Genomic DNA, 20,707 nt, shown 5'->3' with positions numbered 1-20,707 from the left:
TAGCTAATTCTAGAATAACAAACCCCGGACTGGCGCATACGAGCGATTAGTCCTAAAAGCCAATAGGCCCAAAATACCAAGTGGTCGCTATGCGATATACTCTTTAGTAGTAGTAGCAGTAGTCTATCTAGATCTATACAGTCAGAATGACCAATTTTGACTACTTTAAAATCGCAGCTCCTCTAAATACTCAAAAGAAAACAGTTTCATATCTTCCGCCCTCTACACATCCGCACAACAGTATAGCCGAGGCCAACAACCGTCACCAGAGTAGAAAACAAGAACGGGCGAGTCAGTCGTGCTGACTTATGAGATATGCCCCGTCATTGAGAATTTCGGTATCCCAAGGCCTCCTTGTACCTCCCACTTGCCATTCCGCGTGGAGACGCCATTGACAGCCGCTAAGGGAAGCCGATAAATCGAGATTCCGAGATGCTGCATGGTGCCTCTCATCTTCGGCCCTCGCGCTAGGCTTTCTGATTTCTTCGGGATATTTTCCACTGAGCAAGTCGGGCGGCTCGGAAATGCGCCAAAGCGCGTCCGATGAATCTCCGGAGAATGTAAAGCACCTCCACCACTTGACCCCCTTAGATTTAATTGTAAATAAGGTAATCTGCGGGAATTCCTGCTTGGGATCCCGGGTTTCTGCTGTTGAATATTAATGCTATTGAATTATGCACAATTCTTTATGCGTTATATTTCACCCTGACAAGGAAAAAGAGCGTGGCCTCGGCGATTTATCGCAATAAACTTCCATTGTACGATCTCCACAAACCGGGGGACCCGGGAAACGCCATGTACGCCATGGCCCACTTTTCATCCTCCGGAAAGTCTATCCTTATGTTACCCCGCCATGCCGTATTGTATAAATAACCCCCAGCTCTTGGATCTCCTCTACCCACGAGCCTTCTTCAGCGCTCGGTTCTGGCACCATGAAGCGCTTTTTGTCCCTGCCCCTACTCGGAAGCACTGCCGTCGGTGCAGCAGTTGGTGATACAGTAAGTCGCCTTTTACAATTGCGCGACCTGTAAGCATATACTAATCTACTAAACCGCAGTCTCTTCATACACGCTCCGCTTCCCCGTCATGTCCCAATCAGCCCTCGACTCTGTCCCTCGCTGACCCACCTTACGCAAACTACTTTTACTCCGACTGCAATATTGCTGCGCAGGCCGTCATCACCAGCCCCCTCCCCGATAGCGATCTCTCGCTCATCAGCCCGCGCCTGATCATTGCCTGGCCTGCCGGCAACAGTGGCATATGTACCTACTTCGCGCCGCAGAATGGCGAGAATGGCACCCTGTCCATTGAACTTGTCAATTCGACAGCGGGAAATCCGCTTGGCCCCGTGCACAACGAATCCACTTCCTCACATAGACCCCCTAGTGTCGGCGTGCAAGGTCTCCTGCGCTTCAATTCCTCCGCCTCGCTGGTAATACCGATCCTCGGTAGTATCCGCACGATCCGCGATTTCGTCGAAGGTCCCAGCATTCTTTACCCGGAGATTCAGGATGCTGTTAAGTACACTTCGAACAGCGACGGCAGCGTCGTGCTGCAGCGCACATGGCTGGACAACATGACCTCAACGATTCTGCAATTCCGGCCCAGCTCGAGTGGCAGCAAGGTGACCGTGTCTACCACAGTGGACTTCACCGCAGGCGACTATATGTTCTCTGCCCAGATGAACTACCCCCAGTTGTCGCAGCTTAAATCTAATGCTGTGCTGAACTCGGATTCTCAGGGCCTGAATACCACCATGCCTGACCAGACTGCTGCGCTGTCATTCTTGTCATATTCGGATAAGCTGCTGGCAGGTGCTTGGCGCTTTTTGACATATTTCGGCCGTGACTCGATGATTTCAGCTCTCCTGCTTGAACCGGTGTTGAGCAACGGCAATTCTAGTGCCATGGAGGCTGTGGTCGGTGCTGTTTTGGAACGCGTTAACCGGACAGATGGCAGTGTTTGTCATGAGGAAACTATTGGGTGAGTACTAACCAGAGTTGTAACTCCATACAGTTATCGGGCTTGACTTGATGGCTTGGGTGATGCATTCGCTTCATTCTTGGGGAGGTCATGCTCATACTCGATAGTGACTACGCCACCTGGACCAACCTGCAGCAGAACATTTCCAGCAACGCCATGGTCTGCGATTATAAGATGGTTAGAATGAATCCCAACCGTCACACTTACGAGGTCTTGGCTGACTACATGCACGACAGGTCGACTCTGACTACTATCTTCCGGTATTGATGCAGCGCTACTTCCTGGAGAACCCAGTAGGACAAAGCCGTGCTGCCGCTTTCTTCAAGTATGTCTACCTCGAACGGATTTCAATGCAATATTTAACCTAGGGACCAGCACCTCGGCCGGCACTATCAATGCGGCAAACCAGAACTTGACCTGGGGTGATTTGGCACTGATCAACGCGGAGCGGATCATGCGTCTTGCAGGTCCTTTTGCTCGTGAGCAGACCAAGGACAACCTCGTCCACCTCAAGGATGGGCAAGTCGTGGGCCAGTGGCGTGATAGCACCTACGGTAAACCTACCCCAATCCAAGCAATGCAAGATTATCCTCACTGACATTTCAAAGGTATCGGCGGAGGCCGCATCCCCTACGACGTCAATACCGCCCTCATGCCCGCAGCCCTCCGCTCCATCGCCACCCTCGCTCGCAAGGGCATTTTACCTAAGGAGCAGCACTGGGGACAACAAGCTGACAACTTTGCCCAGATCTGGGAAGATAAGACCTTGTCCTTCTTCGAGGTGACGATCCCACAGTCCCAAGCCCAAAACCTTGTCAAATCCTACAAGAACGCTTCTTCCTTCGCAGGCCCCGACCAGGCCTCCAGCATCGACACAGACATTGTCTTCCACGCCCTCGCCCTGGACGGCAACAACAATCTGTCTAAGGTAGAAGTCATGAACACAGACGATTGCTTCCGCCATTTCCTCCTCAACACAACCAACGACGCGCAGCTAACTCCCTTTCTGAATAACTCCGCTTCCAACATCCGCCGCACCTTCCCAGCAGGCCTGATGACTAACGCAAGCATGATAGTTGCGAACCCAGCATTCGGGGCTAACCCCGTGTACGCACAGAACTTCACAACGGGCGCGTACCACGGCACAGTGGTGTGGTCGTGGCAGCTCGCCATGATGGCGAAAGGACTGGAACTGCAGCTGGGTCGGTGCGAGGTCTCCGCAAATTTCTCCGCTTCTGCGAAGACGGTCTCGCCAGTTCCGGCTTTCTGTACGGATTCCTCCGTCTATGATAATGTGAAGAAGGCTTATAATACGCTTTGGGATTCTATTGAGCAGAATAAGAGGCAGCTTTCTACCGAGGTTTGGTCGTGGCTTTATCGGGATGGAGAGTTTGCTGTTACTCCTCTGGGAGTTTTGCCGCCACCACCTGGTGCTGGTGGTCAGACTGGTGGGTTTTTCTATATCCTTGCATATTATGTGGTTTGTGCGTTGGATTGCGATGTGTGCTGACTCTCCCCCTGTAGAATCTGATATCCGGCAGCTGTGGTCCCTGGCCTTCTTGGCTGTATCCTGGAACGAGAACTATAAATAAGTGGAAAGCCATTTGGGGTTGTTCTGGTCCCACGAATTGTATGCACTATTGCTGAAAGTAAAAGTGAATCTGATATTCAATGTATGTAGTGTCTTTAGATTGACGATTGAATCAACTAGCGTTGGAGACAAGATCGAGTCATGATGATGGGTCATCTTCTTGTGGACTTAGACATTCATAGAAGACTGTAAAATCCTCAGAGTAATCGTGCCAAGCCCACCAACACCGGATCCGAGATTTAAGGTCAAGGATCAATCCGAAAGCATTAATCCGATAGCAGGCTGACAAATTCCCACTGCGCGTACTAGCCTGGCCTCAATGGTCCCTGTCTTGCCCTTTAAGTTTGGCTGCAGTTGACTGAAGCCATGTTTCAAGATCCAGTAGCTCGCCTTCTAGCTGTGCCAAATCGTCTAGTTCCAGGGTAAGTGATTGGTCGAGGCCTGGGTTCGTCTGAATTGTTTGGCGAAGAGCCTTGTTGAAAGAACATAGATTGCTTGAGAGGTCTAATAGTCGTGTCGGGAACAATTAACCGGACATTTGGACATCTCGGTATACGAGTCTCCCCTTCATCTGACGAAAGGTGCTGTGAGACATGACCTTGCTTTCCTTGTCCACAGTACCATCAAGCGACCGGGACTGTCCAGAAGTAGTAAAAAGAATCCGGAGTGGCCAATCGGTATTCCTGGAATGCGCAAAGAGCAAGTCCACAAACTCCTGGCACATGTCCCGTGCGCCTCCTTCAAGAAGGTTGATCCCAGAGACGATGCAGTACCGCAGGGTAGGTGTATTCTCCAACAGGTATTTAAGCAGCATTAAGCCCGTCGTCCAACGCTCCCCCGGCTGTGTGAGTCGATTGAGCATCTCCGGCTGTAGGTACACTTTGTCATCACGCGGTTGGAATTGCAGCAGCTGGAAGATCAAACTGTAAACCATCGCCATGACGCCGGCTTTGTCTTCGATGTTGTGAATCTCAGGGTTACTTCCATACCGGGGTCGTTGGCAGATGTAGGATACAAATTGAGCTCGAGCTCGGATTGCCGTCCAAATAACCCCGAGAGCGGCGAGTTGGGCGCTGGTTTGTGGGCCTGTTTCGAAGGGACTGATAATCCAGAGTTTGAGAGCATTGCCTGATGTAGCTTGTGCCCAATTCCCGAGGGTTTGGACAATGGTAGGCTCGGCGACAAGTCGTCCTGTTTGGAGAGCGAGTCTGATTCCATCACTGCCTCCCGTTTGATCAATCTGTGACTGAAGGTGTTGGCAGGCCAATTTGGCCTCGGACCTACTGAGACCCCGAGGAACATCCTCAATTTCTGCGATTTCTCTTTCGTTTACCGATGTAGGCCCTGTTTCTATTGTTTTTCCGGTATCGTGCTGAGCTTGCAGCTGCATACGTTCGAAGCGTTCTTCCCACAGACCCACTAGAAATATCCCAGGAGTATTAGCAAGGCATGTAGATGAGTCTAAGGTATAAGGAAACATTGCGTACTGCGTTCAGTCATCTGCAACATCAGGGTAGTCATTGTTCCCCCAGCCTCATTTTTCTCGTTTCGAATTTCGTTCACCCATGCAAAGAGCCTCTTTTCAAAGGAAGTAAATGACTGGTCAAGCCTATTTAGCTGCCATGCGTTCTCGACTAACGCCTGATCACGGATGAGTAGAATGGACCGTTTGATCGTTTCTGTCGTGTCCTCGTAGCCAGTCGTAAAGTTCGAGTTGAACGAGTCGAGCCATTTTGAAGGTTTTGGTTTCATATACCAGGTGGCTACCTTAATGAAGAAATGGAAATATTGCGTATAGATATCGGACAGTCGTGCTTGCATGGCCGGGTTGTCGTAGAGGTCGAGCCACTGTGTACAAACTGCGATGCTCTCTGACAGCTCCGCTATATAGCCTGATAGCTTTTCCGCAATCGTCGAGTAATTGACCGAAGCCTGTTGAATTACCAGTGAGATCAAAACATTTTTGCATGGACTGAAAGTCTCACCTGAATGACCATCGTGACAGCACCACACAAAGCAGATGTGTAAGTGGTTTGACTTGGGAAACACTGAAAAATTTGCTTATGTGCGTCAAACCTTTGGCATATCTTCACGAAGTTCGTCGCCGCCTAAAAAATATCTTTCGTTAAGCTGTTGAGACATTTGCACTCCATAGCCACGCCACCGCTGTATTTACCTTGCTGTTTGACTCTGTCCATTGGGCCTCCACCTCATTGACGATAGAAGTAACTTGATTCACTGTGAGCTCCCCTCGTTGGCGGATGTAACTAGCCAGTTTCTGTTCGGTCGCATTTCGATGCAAGAATCGCGAGAGTCCTGATTTGCTCTTTTCTGCTTCTACCTTTTCATCCAAAGACTTGAAGAATTCATCGCATTTGGATTGAAGCGTTTGACGCGCTAGTTCGAGCCCTTTAAAATAACTGGGTGTGTCAGCCTCTCTAGCTCTATTGATTCCTCAGTTCCTTTGCCCCTTCCGGCATACCTCTCTATCGGCGGTTGTCCATAATAAATGCGATCCATGCGCAATTTGTCCTGCGTATGAATCTCTATGTCCAAGTCATCTTGGTACGACTTGACCTGAGAAGCTAGATCTGAATCGGCCTTAAGTTCATTAGTGAACCGACGCACCAAGTCGGGCCGTGAGAACTCCTGTGTGGTATTCATAGTGTTTGTCTGTGCGGCAAGGAAGCAACATCAATGACAGAAAAACAGTGCCGGTTTATGCATCCGTAACCGGCTTCAAAGTCGGGTGGAAAAGCTCTAGCGACACGCTGACGCCAATCAATGTACTAGTCGATGTATATATACAAAAGTACGTCCCAGCTGAAGTGTTGTTTGACCCACTTTGGTTAGTATGACTCGTGATTCGACATCGAAAACACCACACCCCCGCTTCAGCCAAGTCCTTGTTCGCATATCAACGATGCATTTGCATTGTTAAACCAAGTTCAAAGTCAACAAGGGCTCATTGGTAGTTGCTGGACTTCTCGGGACCCGACATATTCCACGTGTCGGATCGAAATACATACATACGTATGCAGCAAGTCTCTTTAAACGACTCATTCAGGAATTGGACTAGACGTGCGGGGGTTGTTGGGCTGACGTGCATTATCTGCAATAAGCAGAACAGAACCAATCAAGTGGATTCTGCTAGTTTGGACTTGTTAAATCTGCCATAGAAATTTGCACCACAAGTTTTCGGCCCCCAAATTGCGTTTTGTGTCGTTGCCCATATAAATAGTCGAATACGAGCCGTGCCTGGAGAGTGAGGCATGGAATTGGAATTCAAAGAATTGCTGCCTCTAGAATCGTTGGAGCCTCCATCTATTTTTTTCCATCCCATTCGTCGTTCCTCGGCAGTTGTTGTGAGCTATGGAAATCCTCACGGAGCCAAGCACTCACCCCCCTGAGCTTAAGGCTCATGAGGTGCACTCTACACTGACAGACAGTTCGCTTGCTAATCTAGCGACTAGTAAGTTGAAATAAGCGCTGCAGAGTTTTACCGGCTGACTAGACAACAAGCGAGCCAAAGCGTTCCAAACACAGACATTGCACAGGAAACTTTGAGTGAGGCAGAAACGCCCGACGCAATAGAGACCCCGAATCTCAAAGATCTTCCTGAAATAAAGTCGGAGCTGTCTTTGGCTGATGGGAGTGGTACAGATAATACCTGTTGCAGCAACACTGAAGTCGACGGAAGCGTTGCCACACAAATCCCAGATAGCACGAAGGACCAAGCTAGTATTGTTTTTGTTGATCCTTTTGGCACGCGTTGGACCTTTCCATACGAGGATTCTAAAACTTGGGATGTATGTTATGCGGGATTGCTTTTCTGTTTTTCTCTGCTGAATCTTTGCAGGGAACCAAGAAACTGGTCAAAGCAGTCTTTGACACATATTCCATTGAATGGCTCGCGAATTATCTCGATGAAGACGATGACTTTGGTGAAACATTTTCCATTACCAAAATCAACGATGAACGCTCAAACGTTCTGCCGAATCACTGGGAGAGTTTGGTCTCACCCGGATGGGAATTCAAGCTTGAATTCACATTCGATTTGCTCTCCTCGATTCGCAGACAGAAACGGATCGCAGAGGAAGAAGCTGCGGAAAGGGCCGAGAAAGAGGCCAAAGAAACCGACGTGGTGGTCGAAGAATTGAGTAAGGTGTCTTATGTTGCAACATATTTGGCCCCAGACAGCGATGGTGATTATCAACGCCGTAATACTAAGCGACTCAACGACAAGACGATTTTTACCAAGGTTTCCGACGTTCAAATCCCCAAATCAGTGCTCGAGGAGCATAGGGAGGTCTACTGCAGCAACAAATATGCTACTGATCCTGAAGACGACATGTTCGATACAATTAGCAGTCCAGTACTCTACATTCACTCGCCAATCCTTCTCAATGCCCTCAATGCTATTATTGATTGCCAATCACGTCCAGACAGGATCCCCCGAGTCGAATATCGTGTCGACGAAATCGAAAGTGATCTCGGACAGGGGCGGTTAGTGTACCCTTTCACTGATCTTCATTATTACCGAGAGAGATTGCTCCAGTATCGAGAGGAAGTGGGGGAAACACATGACAGCGAGTACACTACAACATGTCAAGAACATATTGACATTCTGGTTGGATATATGGATGGTCTAGCGGGGATTGGCTTGAGAAACGCCGAGCTTCTCTGGAACAACGAAGTCCCAAAGACGACTTTCACCTCTCTCTGGCTCCTGCTCAAGCCTGGGACAGACGTCTTCGTTCAGGAACAAGGGAAACTAAATGCATATGTCATCGAATCGTTTTCGGGAGGAGTGCCATGGGGTTTGCATAATGCTCGTTCGCGGCCATACCTTGTGAATGTCTGGAATCTCAACTTTGATGGCCAAGTTCTAAGCCGTTCCGTTAAAGAAGTCAGCATTTCGATCTTTGACGGCCAACGTGAGATTACCTCGCTCCCTCTATTCCCAATCAAGTTTTATGTGGACGAGGACCCACAGAATTCTCTACGTCAGCAATTGGTGGACCGAGGGAAAAGGTTTGTCAAAATGGTGAAGGCACCTACGTTCCAGGAGTACAACGGCCCAAGTAGACTGCAAGGTAACCGAACGGTGAGTTAAGCATGCGATACATATATACCCATCATTTCATTCCCAGGCGTTCTGCAAATCTCACACCCACATAGTTCAACCAAACGCGAGTCGTCGTTGACCACACTAGTCAACCATGGAGACTGGGTGAGATCGCCAGTGAAAAGCACGCCCATTTGCCGATTGCCGAAGTCTACAATGTCGAGCTGGGCCAACGAACAAGGGAGGCGAAATGTCTATGCAAAACATGCCAAGCCAACAATCTGCGCCAACATGGCACCCAACGTCGCATTTTCGACGACTACGATAATATTGATTTGAGTTCGCTTTCGACACTGACTGATCATCAATATCTACTCTGTTGGTCGCATGTGTATGCTTACGTGCTAAAAGACCGCGTCTGGGGTATGAATCAATATGCTTCTGCTTGTTGGAGCGCTGCTGATTACGGGGAATAGATGTATTGGATGTATCAAATCTGAGGGACCCAAAAATACATAAAGATATCATTGACACGCTGGTACTGAAGCCTGAAAGCAACAAGCAAATGATCAAGGCCGTTTGCGAGATATTTGGGGGAACCTACAAGCAGGCTTTCTCTTCGGACTTCATTCAGGGCAAAGGAGAAGGACAGATCTTGCTACTGCATGGTCCTCCAGGAACAGGAAAGACTCTCACAGCTGGTATTGAAAAGCCCCATGCAGAGTAAAATCTCGATATGACACGTTACTAACGATCATCGTGGTACCAGAGTCTGTGGCAGAGTATACAGGTCGACCTCTTCTCAACATCACTGCCGCTGATTTAGGCCATGAACCGGTGCCACTCGAACAAAATCTGCTTCGTTTCTTTAGAAACGCAAGACATTGGAATGCAATCGTTCTTCTTGATGAAGCGGATGTTTATCTCGAAACTCGGTCTGCCCAGGATCTTCGACGAAATAGCATTGTTTCTAGTAAGTTTACGTGGTGCACTAGTACAGATAGAGGCTAAGCAAGATTTACCTGCACTAGTTTTCCTGCGAGCCCTAGACTACTTCCAGGGTATTCTTTTCCTGACGACGAATCGCGTGGGAAGTTTCGATGAAGCCGTCATGTCACGAATTCACGTGCAGATCGGATATGACCCACTCGATGAGGACTCGAGAAAGCAAATTTGGGACGGTTACTTCAAGAAGCTCTCCAAAAATCATAACAATGATGGGCAGGAGATCCGTTGCTCATATGATGCCAAAGAATTCGTTCGCAAGTCGGACGATCTCCGGGCCCTCAGATGGAACGGTCGCGAGATACGAAACGGTAAGTTGCACGCAGCAATCTCACTACCTCATCTCGACTTGATTCTCACATTATTCAAGCATTCCAAACTGCCGTGGCTCTTGCATGCTTCCAGGCAAAGCAGGAGGGGAATTCTATTCCTGAGCTGACAGATGATCATCTTCGACAAGTCGTGAACATGTCTCATAATTTCAAGAGTTACGTGAAAGCGGTTCGCGGAAAAGAAGAAGATTATGCTTATGCGGCAGGAGTCAGAAACGATAACACAAGGTCTTCTGGGGGCAGTGATGAACGAATGAGAAGCGTGGGTATTCCTAACTTCTAATCACCCTTGGGCACTTAACCGGAGTTGATCACTTAATTAATGGAGCAAACATTTGTTTACTCAAGTCACTTATGGGTCATCCAGAAAGAGTACAGGGTGGCATTTCTGTTGAATATATATGTAGCTGTACGTAAGTATTTCCTCTGCCGGGTGGGGCTTTCCTATCTTAGCCCGCCGCTTTTCGAGGGCGCTCAGAGTCATGAAATTCAATTACCCCCATGGGACAGGTCCACGATCGGTAGCGGTGAGTAGGACCTGACAAGCTCAACTTGTACCGTTGAATGGCAGTTCACACTCAATAAGACTCTGGGAACCTTTGCGACCGCTCCAAATCTTATTGATCGTAAGGCCTGCCCTCGTTTCAATGAGGTTATACCAAGCTGTACGGGTGCGTTCTTGGGCAGACATAAGTGTCAGCATGACCATGTCGAGTGCCGTGGCTTCCCAGTAGGCAGCTGTCTCCGGTATCACATGCTCATGAATCAATAGCCTGCTATATCCGCGTTTCATGGCAGCCGTAACTTGCGCAAGAATGCTTTCACATACTTCGTCTGGCCAGTCATGCAAACAATTGTGCAAATAATAGGCTCGGGCACCTGGTAGTGTAAGTATGTAATTTTCGCCTCCAGAAGAACAGTTTGTGGTGCCATATGGGCCTTACCATTGACGGGCTGTTTCGTATGGAAGTCGTACTCCATACGGAGAATAGACGGTTCTAGATCCTGGATTTGACCTATGACCACAGGTAGATCTTGAAGGATCAGCTTCCCTGGGACCTCGGGGTGAAATTTGTGGAACAGGACTAGGTCATGACCCACGTTTCCGCCAATATCGACGAGAAACGGAGCCTCTGGATCCGTGTCAGCGCCGTCGATCAGCCTCTCTTTCACTGAGTAGAAGCTAGGAGCCATCCAAGGCAAAGAGCCAAGGGCGTAGCCGCTCATGTGGTCACTAAAGTGTGAACCATACCCCAGAGATTGTTGCCATGTAAAGGTATCCATCGTCGTTCCGTAGGCGTACATCATTGCCGTGTCTTTCGCGTCGGTGGGATTCACCCAACCTCGCTTTCGGGAGAACTCGTGGAATCTCATAGGACCGGCACTTGTACAGGAGAGCCTGGGGATGTAAGCAGCTAACCAAGAAAAAACTCAGGCTGAGAGACTGTGCATACATAGCGAGGTAGCTATTGCCAATCGCCGGAATGCTCATCGCCTTCATAAAATTCGTCAACCTGTATTCGTCCACACCAATCTCGATGAGATACCCCATGGCGCTGAGATGTCGCATGAGTCGGCCTCGTAGGGCGTCAGCTAGCCTGACCAAATGGGCTAATGTGGAACATACTCAGAAGTACATGATCAATCCCAAGCTTCTCTGCCAACTCGCCCACTTTTTGTGGCTTGTCGCCGTTTTGCGCCATGAGCTCCCACAAACCCGAGTCCACCCCAAAGTTCAGGCCAGCCATTGCACCCGTCTGTCTGCCAGTTAATCTCGTTGGGTTTACAAGGCACTAACGGCGGAGTACTTGCATGTGCCCAACAGTGATAGATCATGGTCTCCCGGGGAGTTTCTAGAGCTTGAACCAAGGTGCGACATCTGGCAAGCAAGTCTTCTCGTCCTACATTGCTGGTAGTAAAGGCATCGAAGGCTTGTGTTATCTCCTTTAGCAGCGTGGGAATCGCTTCGATGTCATTCGGCTCGGTAGCGATGGAGACATCGACATGGGATTGGCCTTGCTCTGTTCGTTGGGCTGGCATATTGCTTACAACCAAGCATGGAGACCTGGGCGAACTGGGAAGCAATGTGATATACAGACCTTGTGTGTACTGCTGCAGATGTAGATGATTATCTTGCAGGGAGGCCCAGGTGTACTTGTCAAGGGCAAATATACCCGATAGTGGCTGGAATCCAGACTCTTCCCCCCAGTTGAAGCACTTTAGGACACCGCTTTGATGGATTGCTAATATCTGATTTACATCCCGATCGACGTTTTTGCTCACGTTAACACAATCATGAATATTCGATCATGCATATGATCACGCTCCAAGACAAAGCCCTGTGTTGATGATTCGACTATTTTGGACAGGTCATGCATGACTCATGCAAGAGGGGATTTTAGCTCTGTCCCCTGCCCCTCAGGAGTAGACATTAGGTCATGTGGTTACACAAAGGAGGAGATTAGTTCCCTGCAGCTTCTACCTTTGGCTCAAAGTCAAAATTGGATCGGGCATGCATCGTCACCGATTAGGAATAGCGTTGAACGCTATCGGGCGATGAATATCTGAGTTGTACAATCTTCATGCAGTATGCAGCTACGACTGAACCTGAATATCAACCATAAGTTGAGGAAGGTTTGTGGGTCGACGAGATGCCACAAAGTTTGATGTGATCATTTGGTCGGCTGGTGGACCACAGCCACTGTAAAAGTCGGTGAAGGACTTTGGAATATCACCCACTGCATCCAAATTGCCTGGCCGGGTCTTCCAAGGTTTTGGTCATGCGAAGCCGAGTCAGAATTGCCACAAGAATTAGGTCTAGAACCGGTTTCTTTGGAAATCCTGTTATATTTGGGAGTTATTATGTGCGGGAAGATTGTTCCAGAGGAGGAATCTGGGCTTCCTTGCATGGATTAACCTGTTGATTGTGAGCGCTTGGGCTTGTTTGTGTTGTAGTCATGTGACAAATCCCGTTAGCTTCCATGGTTTATCCACCTCTCAATCTAGCGTTGCCATTTCTCCACCCCATGCAATTCATGCCAAATTTCAGCGTTCTTCGCGCCAGATTTGCAACATCAAGCATGAGTCCTTGCGCTTGTCCGATGCTCGCACAATCAGGCTTACTGTTTCCTCATTGACATCCCTCCCAATTCTACCTCGGAAGGTTCTAGGCTAATGCAGTCTGCACTGCAGGAAAATTGGGTTTATGCCTTCTAACAAGGTTGAGACCATTTAGTGGTAGCCTCGAGCAGCCGATGATATTGATTGAAAGTATCCAAATATAGTTCCGACGATTTTTTTAAGGCCTCGTGAATGAGGTGCTTTGTGATTTTGGTGCAGTTACGCTTTGACGACCCTACCACGGTTACTATTCCCGCGCAGAACTGGCTCGCAGATCTAAGAGCCATGGAAAACATAGACTGAAGAAAAATTACTACGAAAGTATAGCCAAGTAGTGGGGGCTGCAATTACAGATAGACGAGAAAGCAATCACATCCCCATCTCACTGGTAAGGATTAAGAATTCCCATGCTGACTCAAGTTACTCGTGCAGACAGTTGAAGGGATTGGATCAAGTCAGTGGTGTCGGCCCTCGGTATTTATCGATTAGGTAGTCTAGATAAGGCCATCTCAATAATACTTAATCCGCGATAGTTTCTTCTTCCTCAACTGTCCGCACCCAGGAACTCACAGATATAATGATGTTGCACAGGCATTTTCACCTAGCATCAACCCAACAACGGCATGTCCTGAGAAAAGGCCTTCCAGCCAAGGACAAATTGCCCAAGTTGCCTTCGGGTAGTCGTCTCTTCATGCGTTCGATTTCATCTCCTGGCTGGAGGCAGTTGGACATCGCTGTTGTCGGCGGCGGGATAGGAGGAATGTCCGCGGCGACCGCTCTGCGCCGTGCCGGCCACAAGGTGTCTATCTACGAGCGTGCTGATTTTATCGGTCTGGCCGGTGCTTCTATTTCGTGTGCCGCAAACGGTACGCGCTGGTTGCACGAATGGGGTGTAGACGTCGCTAAAGGCGATGGTGTCATTTTACAAAAGCTCATCAGCCGCGATTGGACGACGGGAAAGATCCTGACTGAGTACGAGCTGGATGACTATGAAGAACGATGGGGATATGTGTACTACATGTTTCAGCGGCAGTGTATGCACACAATGTTGAAGATTTCAGCATTGGGGGAGGGAGAGGGCGTGCCGGCAAAACTCTTCTTGAATCACAAGGTAATATGTCAAGTCACTATGAGAATCTACTTGCCCCAGTCCCTTCCGCAGCGGATCTAATATTCCCTATCAGTGCAAGGACATAGATCTCAACACTGGTTTGATTGAGTTTGAGAATGGATGGTCGGTCAACCATGATCTCATTGTCGGCGCGGATGGCATTGGATCTGCCGTGCGTGGTGTTCTCGGTATCTGGCCTGAGAAGCGACCTGCCGAGTCTAGCTGCCTGCATGCAAACGTTGTTACTGAAGAGGCGATCGCCGCTGGTCTTCCTGACTTCTCTCATGATAATGCCCTGCAGTTCTGGGGTGGTCATGGGGAGATCTGGGACAAGATCGTTCTCTCTCCATGCCGAGGGGGCAAGCTGCTGTCATATTATTGCTTTTTCCCGAGGGAGAAAGGAGACTACATGGATCATCGCTGGGGGGAACCTGACCGACCAGTGGAAGAATTGCTTGCACCGTATCCTCAACTCGATGCGCAAGTCCGCGGGCATTTGGCCCTTGGGAAGGAAATCCAGCCATGGCGTTTATGGATGCAGTAAGTTGAGCCCACCAGATAAATTGGCAATGAATTAATAAGCCCTATTCTCCACAGCGACCCGTATCCATATATTGCAAGAAACATGGTCTGTCTGCTAGGTGATGCAGCTCACCCAGTACGTCACACTGCTACATCACTCGGGGTCAAACATTGAAACTAACAAACATTCAGATGATGCCTCACCAAAGCCAAGCCGCCTGTATGGCAATCGAAGACGCAGCCGCCTTAGGCATTCTTTTTAGCAAGAGAATTTTCACAGGAGATATATTCGAGTCTCTATCTACTTATGAGTCGGTTCGTCTGCCCAGAGCAACCAAAGTTCAGGCAGCAGCGGCACGAGCCTCGCAGAATATCAACGAGCGAATTGGTGAGTTTCAAGTACTTAATGTTCTTCTGATGTATTCACACTAACGTCTTCGCAGGGTTCTCTAGCAATATTGACAATCCAGTTTACGTAGTGAAGAGCGAGCAGGGGAAATTGACAATCGAAGAGATGAATGCGTGAGTCTTCAATCCCGTCAAACTGGTCTAATCTGATTAGTGGCAGCTACGATATGCACATGCACATTGATGAGGTAGTCTGCAGACGTACCGGGGAAGCGTATCCTCACAAGTATACCCGGGGTCTGCCAATAGGGCTACGGCTATCAAACGGATATACCGTTGGAGCTGAAGATTGGTCTTACGACTAGAGTATCCTCGATGCGAGCTAAACTCAGCATGTTACTACACAGTATTGTCATAAAGTCTTTTTCCCAGCTGGATATGCTGTATGGAGAGCATGGACTCTGATTTAAGCCACGAGAATGCACACTCTGTTCACCGCTAAATGTACTAGCCTATAAGAATGCTCATTTTCAATATCCGGACCGCACTTAACCTTTACAGATTAAATATAGATTCGTATCCCGCACTAGGTTTCCGTGTACAAAGGTGTATGTCCGAACGTACTGGGGATGTGAATACGAGGAGATATGCAGTGTAAAACGAATGCATGCAGGTACGCAGATGACTGAAGTAAGCAGCATGAGAGGAGGCAATCAGGCAATCATGGCGCAGATGGTTCCACCAATCCAATGACTACTTACATCACTATAGCGCTGGACAGGCTCGCTAAAAAGGCCCGTAGTTCTATCGGAGATGGTCTAGGCGACTGAGATCTTAGGGAAAAGCCTGTGGCTTGCAGAACCCCTCTGCTTAGTTGTGTTTGATGTGCCATCACCGCCTTCCCCATCAGTCATGATCCACTTCCCATAGAGAGCAGATTGCACCTGCCCAGGTGGTCATACCTCTCCTCTGTCCCTCCACGCTGTCTTTCTGACTGTGTCTCCCTTCACATGTCTTCCTACGTCAATCATGACTCTGGGTGTGATTGAAACGGCTATCTGTCTGCGATGTTTGGGCTTTTTACTCCTCACTCTCAAGAAACGCGTGCTGTGCATTGATTGCAAACCAAATGAGATGTCTGAAAGATACAGGTCACTTCTGCACGCATGAAAGTAAAGTTTCGGTGGATTCAGATCTACACCATGCGTTTTCTCGCTCAAGCCTACACCAAATGCAGTTGCCTTCACAATTGGGCTTTTCGGGTATCCACTGTCGCTTTGCCTCCATCCCAATCTCGATTCGGCGTAGTCCTTCGATCAGAACCTTCCGAGGCAGAGCAAACGTGATTCTGAACCAGCCCGGTTCTCCGCTCTTGAACCTGGAGCCGGCACCAACGGCCACACCTGCTGCAGCAAGTTTTTCAAATAGCTCTGCGTCTGTTTCCTCTGTTGCTAGCTCGCCCCCAACCCGCGCCCACATGACGCAACCAGCAACCGGTGAATAGAACACAATCTGATGGAATGACAGGAAATCTTCCACTATCTCCGCTGCTTTGCGCAGGCGAGGTTTGTTGTGGTCCAGTACATTTTCAACCGTCTGCAGATTTGAAAAGAGAGAAGCAACAGCTATCGACGCCATATTACACACCTTGAACCTGTTGAGGACCGCTAGTGCACGGCGAAGCCCGGGATTTGACTGCGTAATGAGATAGCCCTGCGGATGCGTCAGCGTTGGTCTGCACGTGCATACTCATTGAATATTCCGACAAACCATTCGAACCCCGCTGCTACCCAAATCCTTGCTGATACTGTAAGTTACATGGACACGAGCGGGGTCGACGCCAAGTCGTTTCAGGTCCATCGACAATACCGATGTGAACTTCGTTTCTCGCCCGATCACAGTATTGGGATTGGCATATTGACCGCGTCTAGTCGCCCCAAAAGTCGAAAGAGCGTATATCTCGTCCGAGATAAAGTGGATGTTGTGAGCTTCGCAGAATTGAAGCAGCGCCTCTAACCACAGAGTAGGATAAATCTGACCAAGAGGGTTGTGGGGATTGCAAACGATGAGGGCCCGAATGGGACACTTTGCCATTTTCATCGCTTCGCTGTAGTGCTGTATAAGATCTTCTGCATTTGTTGGTCGGCTCGAGTATCTCACGGGAACTATGCGGACGTCGTTTCTCAGCATTGACGTGACAGCAAAGCCATCCCACATGGGTGTTTCCAGTAGTATACCATCCCCAGTATCACAAATCGAAAATATAAGGGTCTCAATAATCGATGAACATCCTGTACTTGTCACGATGTGCTCGGGTAAAACGGCAACTTGTGGAGAGAAGAAGCGATTGAAAAATGATGCCGATACATGCAAAAGGCCTGGAGGTCCACCCAGCTCTTGGGAATATGAGAGATCCTGCTGTTTCAGGTCCAATGACATTGCGTCTTTGATCAAAGGAAGTAAGTCTGGTCGGACAAGCCAATTCTCCGCCATGTCCATTCCCAGTACGCCCTTTGGAGGATTTGGCTCGGCGGAGACATGGTCTGAGAGCCAGGATAGACTTCGCTTCATGCGGCCTGAAAGCATCATTGACGGAGAGCAACCGATGGAAAAGGGCTTACGTGCGGGGACGCAACGCGTATGACCTTCCATTTAACTAGCAGATTAGACCGGTTTATATCTTCAGTATCAGCAGCAATAAAATCGGGTCGGTTGTGGCTCAACTCACCGCTGTTTCGCTGTGAAGCTCCATGCAGGAAGGGAAGTATGAAAGTCAACCAGAGAGCAGGGTACTTGATCAATCGATTCCAATCGCCTGCCATGTCCTCACAGAGTTCGCTAGATGTAACTGAATTGGTTTAAGGTTGATCGTCGCTGCGCTATGCATATAGGCTGATTCCATAACGTGTCTTTTCTATCTCTACTAGATATCGAAAGCCCGCTATTACTTGGGGAACGACTGCGGAGGGAACGAATGCGAGAAGTTGAGGAAAGGAAAAACTACTGCGGATAGAGGAGTGCTATAGCTCTTCTCTCGCCCTAGCTACTGGCAGGTCCCGCTAGACCAACACTAGTGACACTCTCCTCCGCCAGTCCTCGACAATGTTTAATGAAATGGTTCAGAACTGTCTCATATTACAGTCCGGTGACTGACCCTAGTTGTGCATATGCATGGGGTGTAGGTGGGAGAAGAGCTCTCCGATTCTCCTTGGCAGCAACAACGTTCTCCGGTTCTGCACCAAGCTCGTCCTTTTTAAGTCATAGCGACCGATCATCACGACAGAATTGGTCTGTCGTGCCGACCTTAGCTCGGTCTAAATATTGTGTAACACGTGCACTGGGGGATGCAGGTGAGAACTCTGGCAACCACACATCTCGATGTGCAGAACTGCAGAGGGAAATATCCTGCATCCTGTTGGGGTCTTGCCTTTTGCACAATTGTGAGTTGCTGAGTGAGCTGACAACGAGGCAAAATCCTATGGATGCAGGAATGATATAGTCTTATCCTGCCCTACCTATACCTTATTTAATAGCAAGTCCCTTACAAAGAGGGGTGGAAGAGCAGTGATATTCCACATTCCACCATCTAGATTTACTACTATTACCACTGAAGATGCTTTTGGAGTCTCTAGACAGGCAACAGCCACTGGCTGTGCTGATTTTGGGAGTCACAACAATCCTCGTTTACCACCTCTACCGCACCTACTCGCAACTGCAGCACATTCCCGGCCCCCTCATCGCAAAATTCACCAACTTCCATCGCTTTCTCCTCGCGCGCCGTGGCCGCCTCCACCTATACCAAGACCGCGCTCACCAACGATATGGCCCCGCCGTTCGTTTCGGGCCCAACCTGGTGTGCATTTGTGACCCGGAGGCCATTCAAACAATTTTCAACCTGCGGGGTGGATTTCCCAAGGTCTGCCACCCCCATAACTATGAAATAGTCTCTATTCATGTTGATGGATGCTAACATCATCCGACCGATGCAGAGCAATATGTATCGCGCCTTCCGACCCTGGACCACTGATGGCCTACTCCTCTCCGTCTTCACCGCAGAAGACGACGCGACAAATCGAGAAATGAAGCAACACATCTCTGTGTATTATTCGCTCTCGTACGCTGTATCCTCTTTTGAGCCAAGGATGGATAGTGCTTCGCGAATGTTCTTTGACGAGCTTGATCGCCGGTTTGTGCCCACGAGAGCACAGTTCGACGTGACACAGTGGATGAAATTTCTATCCTACGATACCATGGGCTTGATGACATTCTCCCGGCCATATGGCTACGTTCAGCATGGGAGAGACTTACACGGCATCATGGACGACGTGAAGAGGGCAAACCTGAGTATCGGACCTGTAAGTTATACATGACGGAGGACTTTAACATGGAGCAAGACTCAACTATTTGCAGATGACGCAGATACCATGGTTCGATTGGCTCTTGCATAAGAACTGGGTAGCAAATCTCTTCAAGCGCGAAGCCATTGCACCTCTGCTGGACTACGTCTTGGCGCGTATTTCAGAGCGTCAGGAAGAACGTCGGAAAAATCCCAAATCGCCCTCCAATGCAAATGTCGACGGACCCATTGCCGACGGTGACTTCCTCGGGTATTATCTCAATGCCCAGGAGAGAAAGGATAACGTGCCACTTCGATTTGTGTCAACCTGGACTTTTGCCAATATTCTTGGAGGGGCCGACTCCACGGCTTCCATGCTTAGATCTGTCGTCTGTTTCCTAGTAGAACACCCTAACGCACTGGAAACGGTACGGGTCGAGCTGCGGGATAAGCAACGCACTGCCACCGGGCTCACTCTACCTTTCCCACAATGGCATGAGTTGCAGAACCTCCCCTTCCTAGATGCCTGTATTAAAGAGTCACTCCGGCTTGACTCTCCATTCGCTATGCCTCTTGAACGAGTCGTTCCAGCGGAGGGAGCCACAATCTGTGGTCACTTTTACCCTGGAGGCACGGTGGTTGGCATGAGTCCATATATTACTAACCGCTATAAGCCGACATGGGGTGATGATGCGGATCAGTGGCGTCCCCGTCGCTGGTTGGAAGGCGAACCGTCGCATATCAGAAAGCTTGAAGCTAGTCTGCTTAGTGTAAGTCAAGTTTAGCCGACTTCCCGTTCAATGTCTGATTGTACCAGTTCGGGGCCGGGACACGAGGCTGTCTGGGCCAGCACGTCGCCCTTTTTGAAATCAAGAAGTTTGTCACAGCGCTCTTCATGAACTACGATGTGAGTACTTGAGCATAAAGTCAATGATCTATACTTACGGTTTAGATCGATCTTGTCGAGCCTCGAGCGGAGTCCAATCCGTACTATTGGGTCGTATACCCAGAGAGCGTGCAGGCGACGGTTAGAAAACGCGAGTTCAAACAGTAGGTAGGACATATCCAGAGAAGAACTACAGACACTGGACTCCTTGGTGCTTTATTGGTCCTGCATTGAATAGACATTACGCCGTGGAACTGATGCACTGTGAACTCAAGGCTGTAGAAGAATCTCGAACATTGAATATCATTGTTGGCTTTCTGTGAGTTTGCAAGGTTCAAATGTTGGGATCATGAACCATCGTCAACATAATATAATGTAGCTCATATCCACATATTGTAAAATTTC

General features: G+C 49.0%; 7 protein-coding genes across 7 annotated transcripts; 4 read left to right on the top strand and 3 right to left on the bottom strand.

Moving 5' to 3' along the window:
* Nucleotides 1-932: 932 nt before the first annotated feature.
* Nucleotides 933-3,653, top strand: N7471_013276 (uncharacterized protein; the record flags this gene model as incomplete). Its single annotated transcript, XM_057285995.1, has 7 exons — nt 933-998; nt 1,058-1,983; nt 2,091-2,160; nt 2,220-2,308; nt 2,359-2,537; nt 2,592-3,431; nt 3,508-3,653. 7 exons carry the CDS (start codon nt 933-935, stop codon nt 3,573-3,575), a joined length of 2,238 nt encoding a protein of 745 aa, XP_057129320.1. The 3' UTR covers nt 3,576-3,653.
* A 447-nt stretch (nt 3,654-4,100) lies between these two features.
* N7471_013275 (uncharacterized protein) lies at nt 4,101-6,238 on the bottom strand (the record flags this gene model as incomplete). Its single annotated transcript, XM_057285994.1, has 5 exons — nt 4,101-4,993; nt 5,062-5,506; nt 5,560-5,682; nt 5,751-5,994; nt 6,057-6,238. The coding sequence occupies 5 exons, from the start codon at nt 6,236-6,238 to the stop codon at nt 4,101-4,103; spliced, it is 1,887 nt and encodes a 628-aa protein (XP_057129319.1).
* Nucleotides 6,239-6,946: 708 nt separating this feature from the next.
* N7471_013274 (ATP-binding protein) lies at nt 6,947-10,262 on the top strand (the record flags this gene model as incomplete). The annotated part of the gene is made up of 8 exons (XM_057285993.1): nt 6,947-7,046; nt 7,097-7,383; nt 7,434-8,681; nt 8,756-9,065; nt 9,119-9,343; nt 9,412-9,615; nt 9,674-9,958; nt 10,018-10,262. 8 exons carry the CDS (start codon nt 6,947-6,949, stop codon nt 10,260-10,262), a joined length of 2,904 nt encoding a protein of 967 aa, XP_057129318.1.
* A 264-nt stretch (nt 10,263-10,526) lies between these two features.
* Nucleotides 10,527-12,019, bottom strand: N7471_013273 (uncharacterized protein; the record flags this gene model as incomplete). Its single annotated transcript, XM_057285992.1, has 5 exons — nt 10,527-10,858; nt 10,924-11,378; nt 11,434-11,557; nt 11,607-11,736; nt 11,846-12,019. 5 exons carry the CDS (start codon nt 12,017-12,019, stop codon nt 10,527-10,529), a joined length of 1,215 nt encoding a protein of 404 aa, XP_057129317.1.
* A 1,771-nt stretch (nt 12,020-13,790) lies between these two features.
* Nucleotides 13,791-15,445, top strand: N7471_013272 (FAD-dependent oxidoreductase; the record flags this gene model as incomplete). The annotated part of the gene is made up of 6 exons (XM_057285991.1): nt 13,791-14,210; nt 14,284-14,750; nt 14,808-14,868; nt 14,925-15,120; nt 15,176-15,254; nt 15,301-15,445. The coding sequence occupies 6 exons, from the start codon at nt 13,791-13,793 to the stop codon at nt 15,443-15,445; spliced, it is 1,368 nt and encodes a 455-aa protein (XP_057129316.1).
* Nucleotides 15,446-16,232: 787 nt separating this feature from the next.
* On the bottom strand, nt 16,233-17,666 carry gliI (aminotransferase gliI; the record flags this gene model as incomplete). The annotated part of the gene is made up of 2 exons (XM_057285990.1): nt 16,233-16,793; nt 16,851-17,666. 2 exons carry the CDS (start codon nt 17,664-17,666, stop codon nt 16,233-16,235), a joined length of 1,377 nt encoding a protein of 458 aa, XP_057129315.1.
* Nucleotides 17,667-18,693: 1,027 nt separating this feature from the next.
* N7471_013270 (cytochrome P450) lies at nt 18,694-20,470 on the top strand (the record flags this gene model as incomplete). The annotated part of the gene is made up of 5 exons (XM_057285989.1): nt 18,694-18,996; nt 19,070-19,435; nt 19,491-20,186; nt 20,234-20,323; nt 20,369-20,470. 5 exons carry the CDS (start codon nt 18,694-18,696, stop codon nt 20,468-20,470), a joined length of 1,557 nt encoding a protein of 518 aa, XP_057129314.1.
* Nucleotides 20,471-20,707: the final 237 nt, after the last annotated feature.

This window comes from Penicillium samsonianum, assembly GCF_028829775.1.
Source record: "Penicillium samsonianum strain IBT 33392 chromosome Unknown utg000009l_segment0_segment0, whole genome shotgun sequence".
In the NCBI taxonomy this organism is placed as follows: domain Eukaryota; kingdom Fungi; phylum Ascomycota; class Eurotiomycetes; order Eurotiales; family Aspergillaceae; genus Penicillium; species Penicillium samsonianum.
Note: the sequence above shows the minus strand (reverse complement) of the source record. Positions and strands in the feature narration are given on the sequence as shown.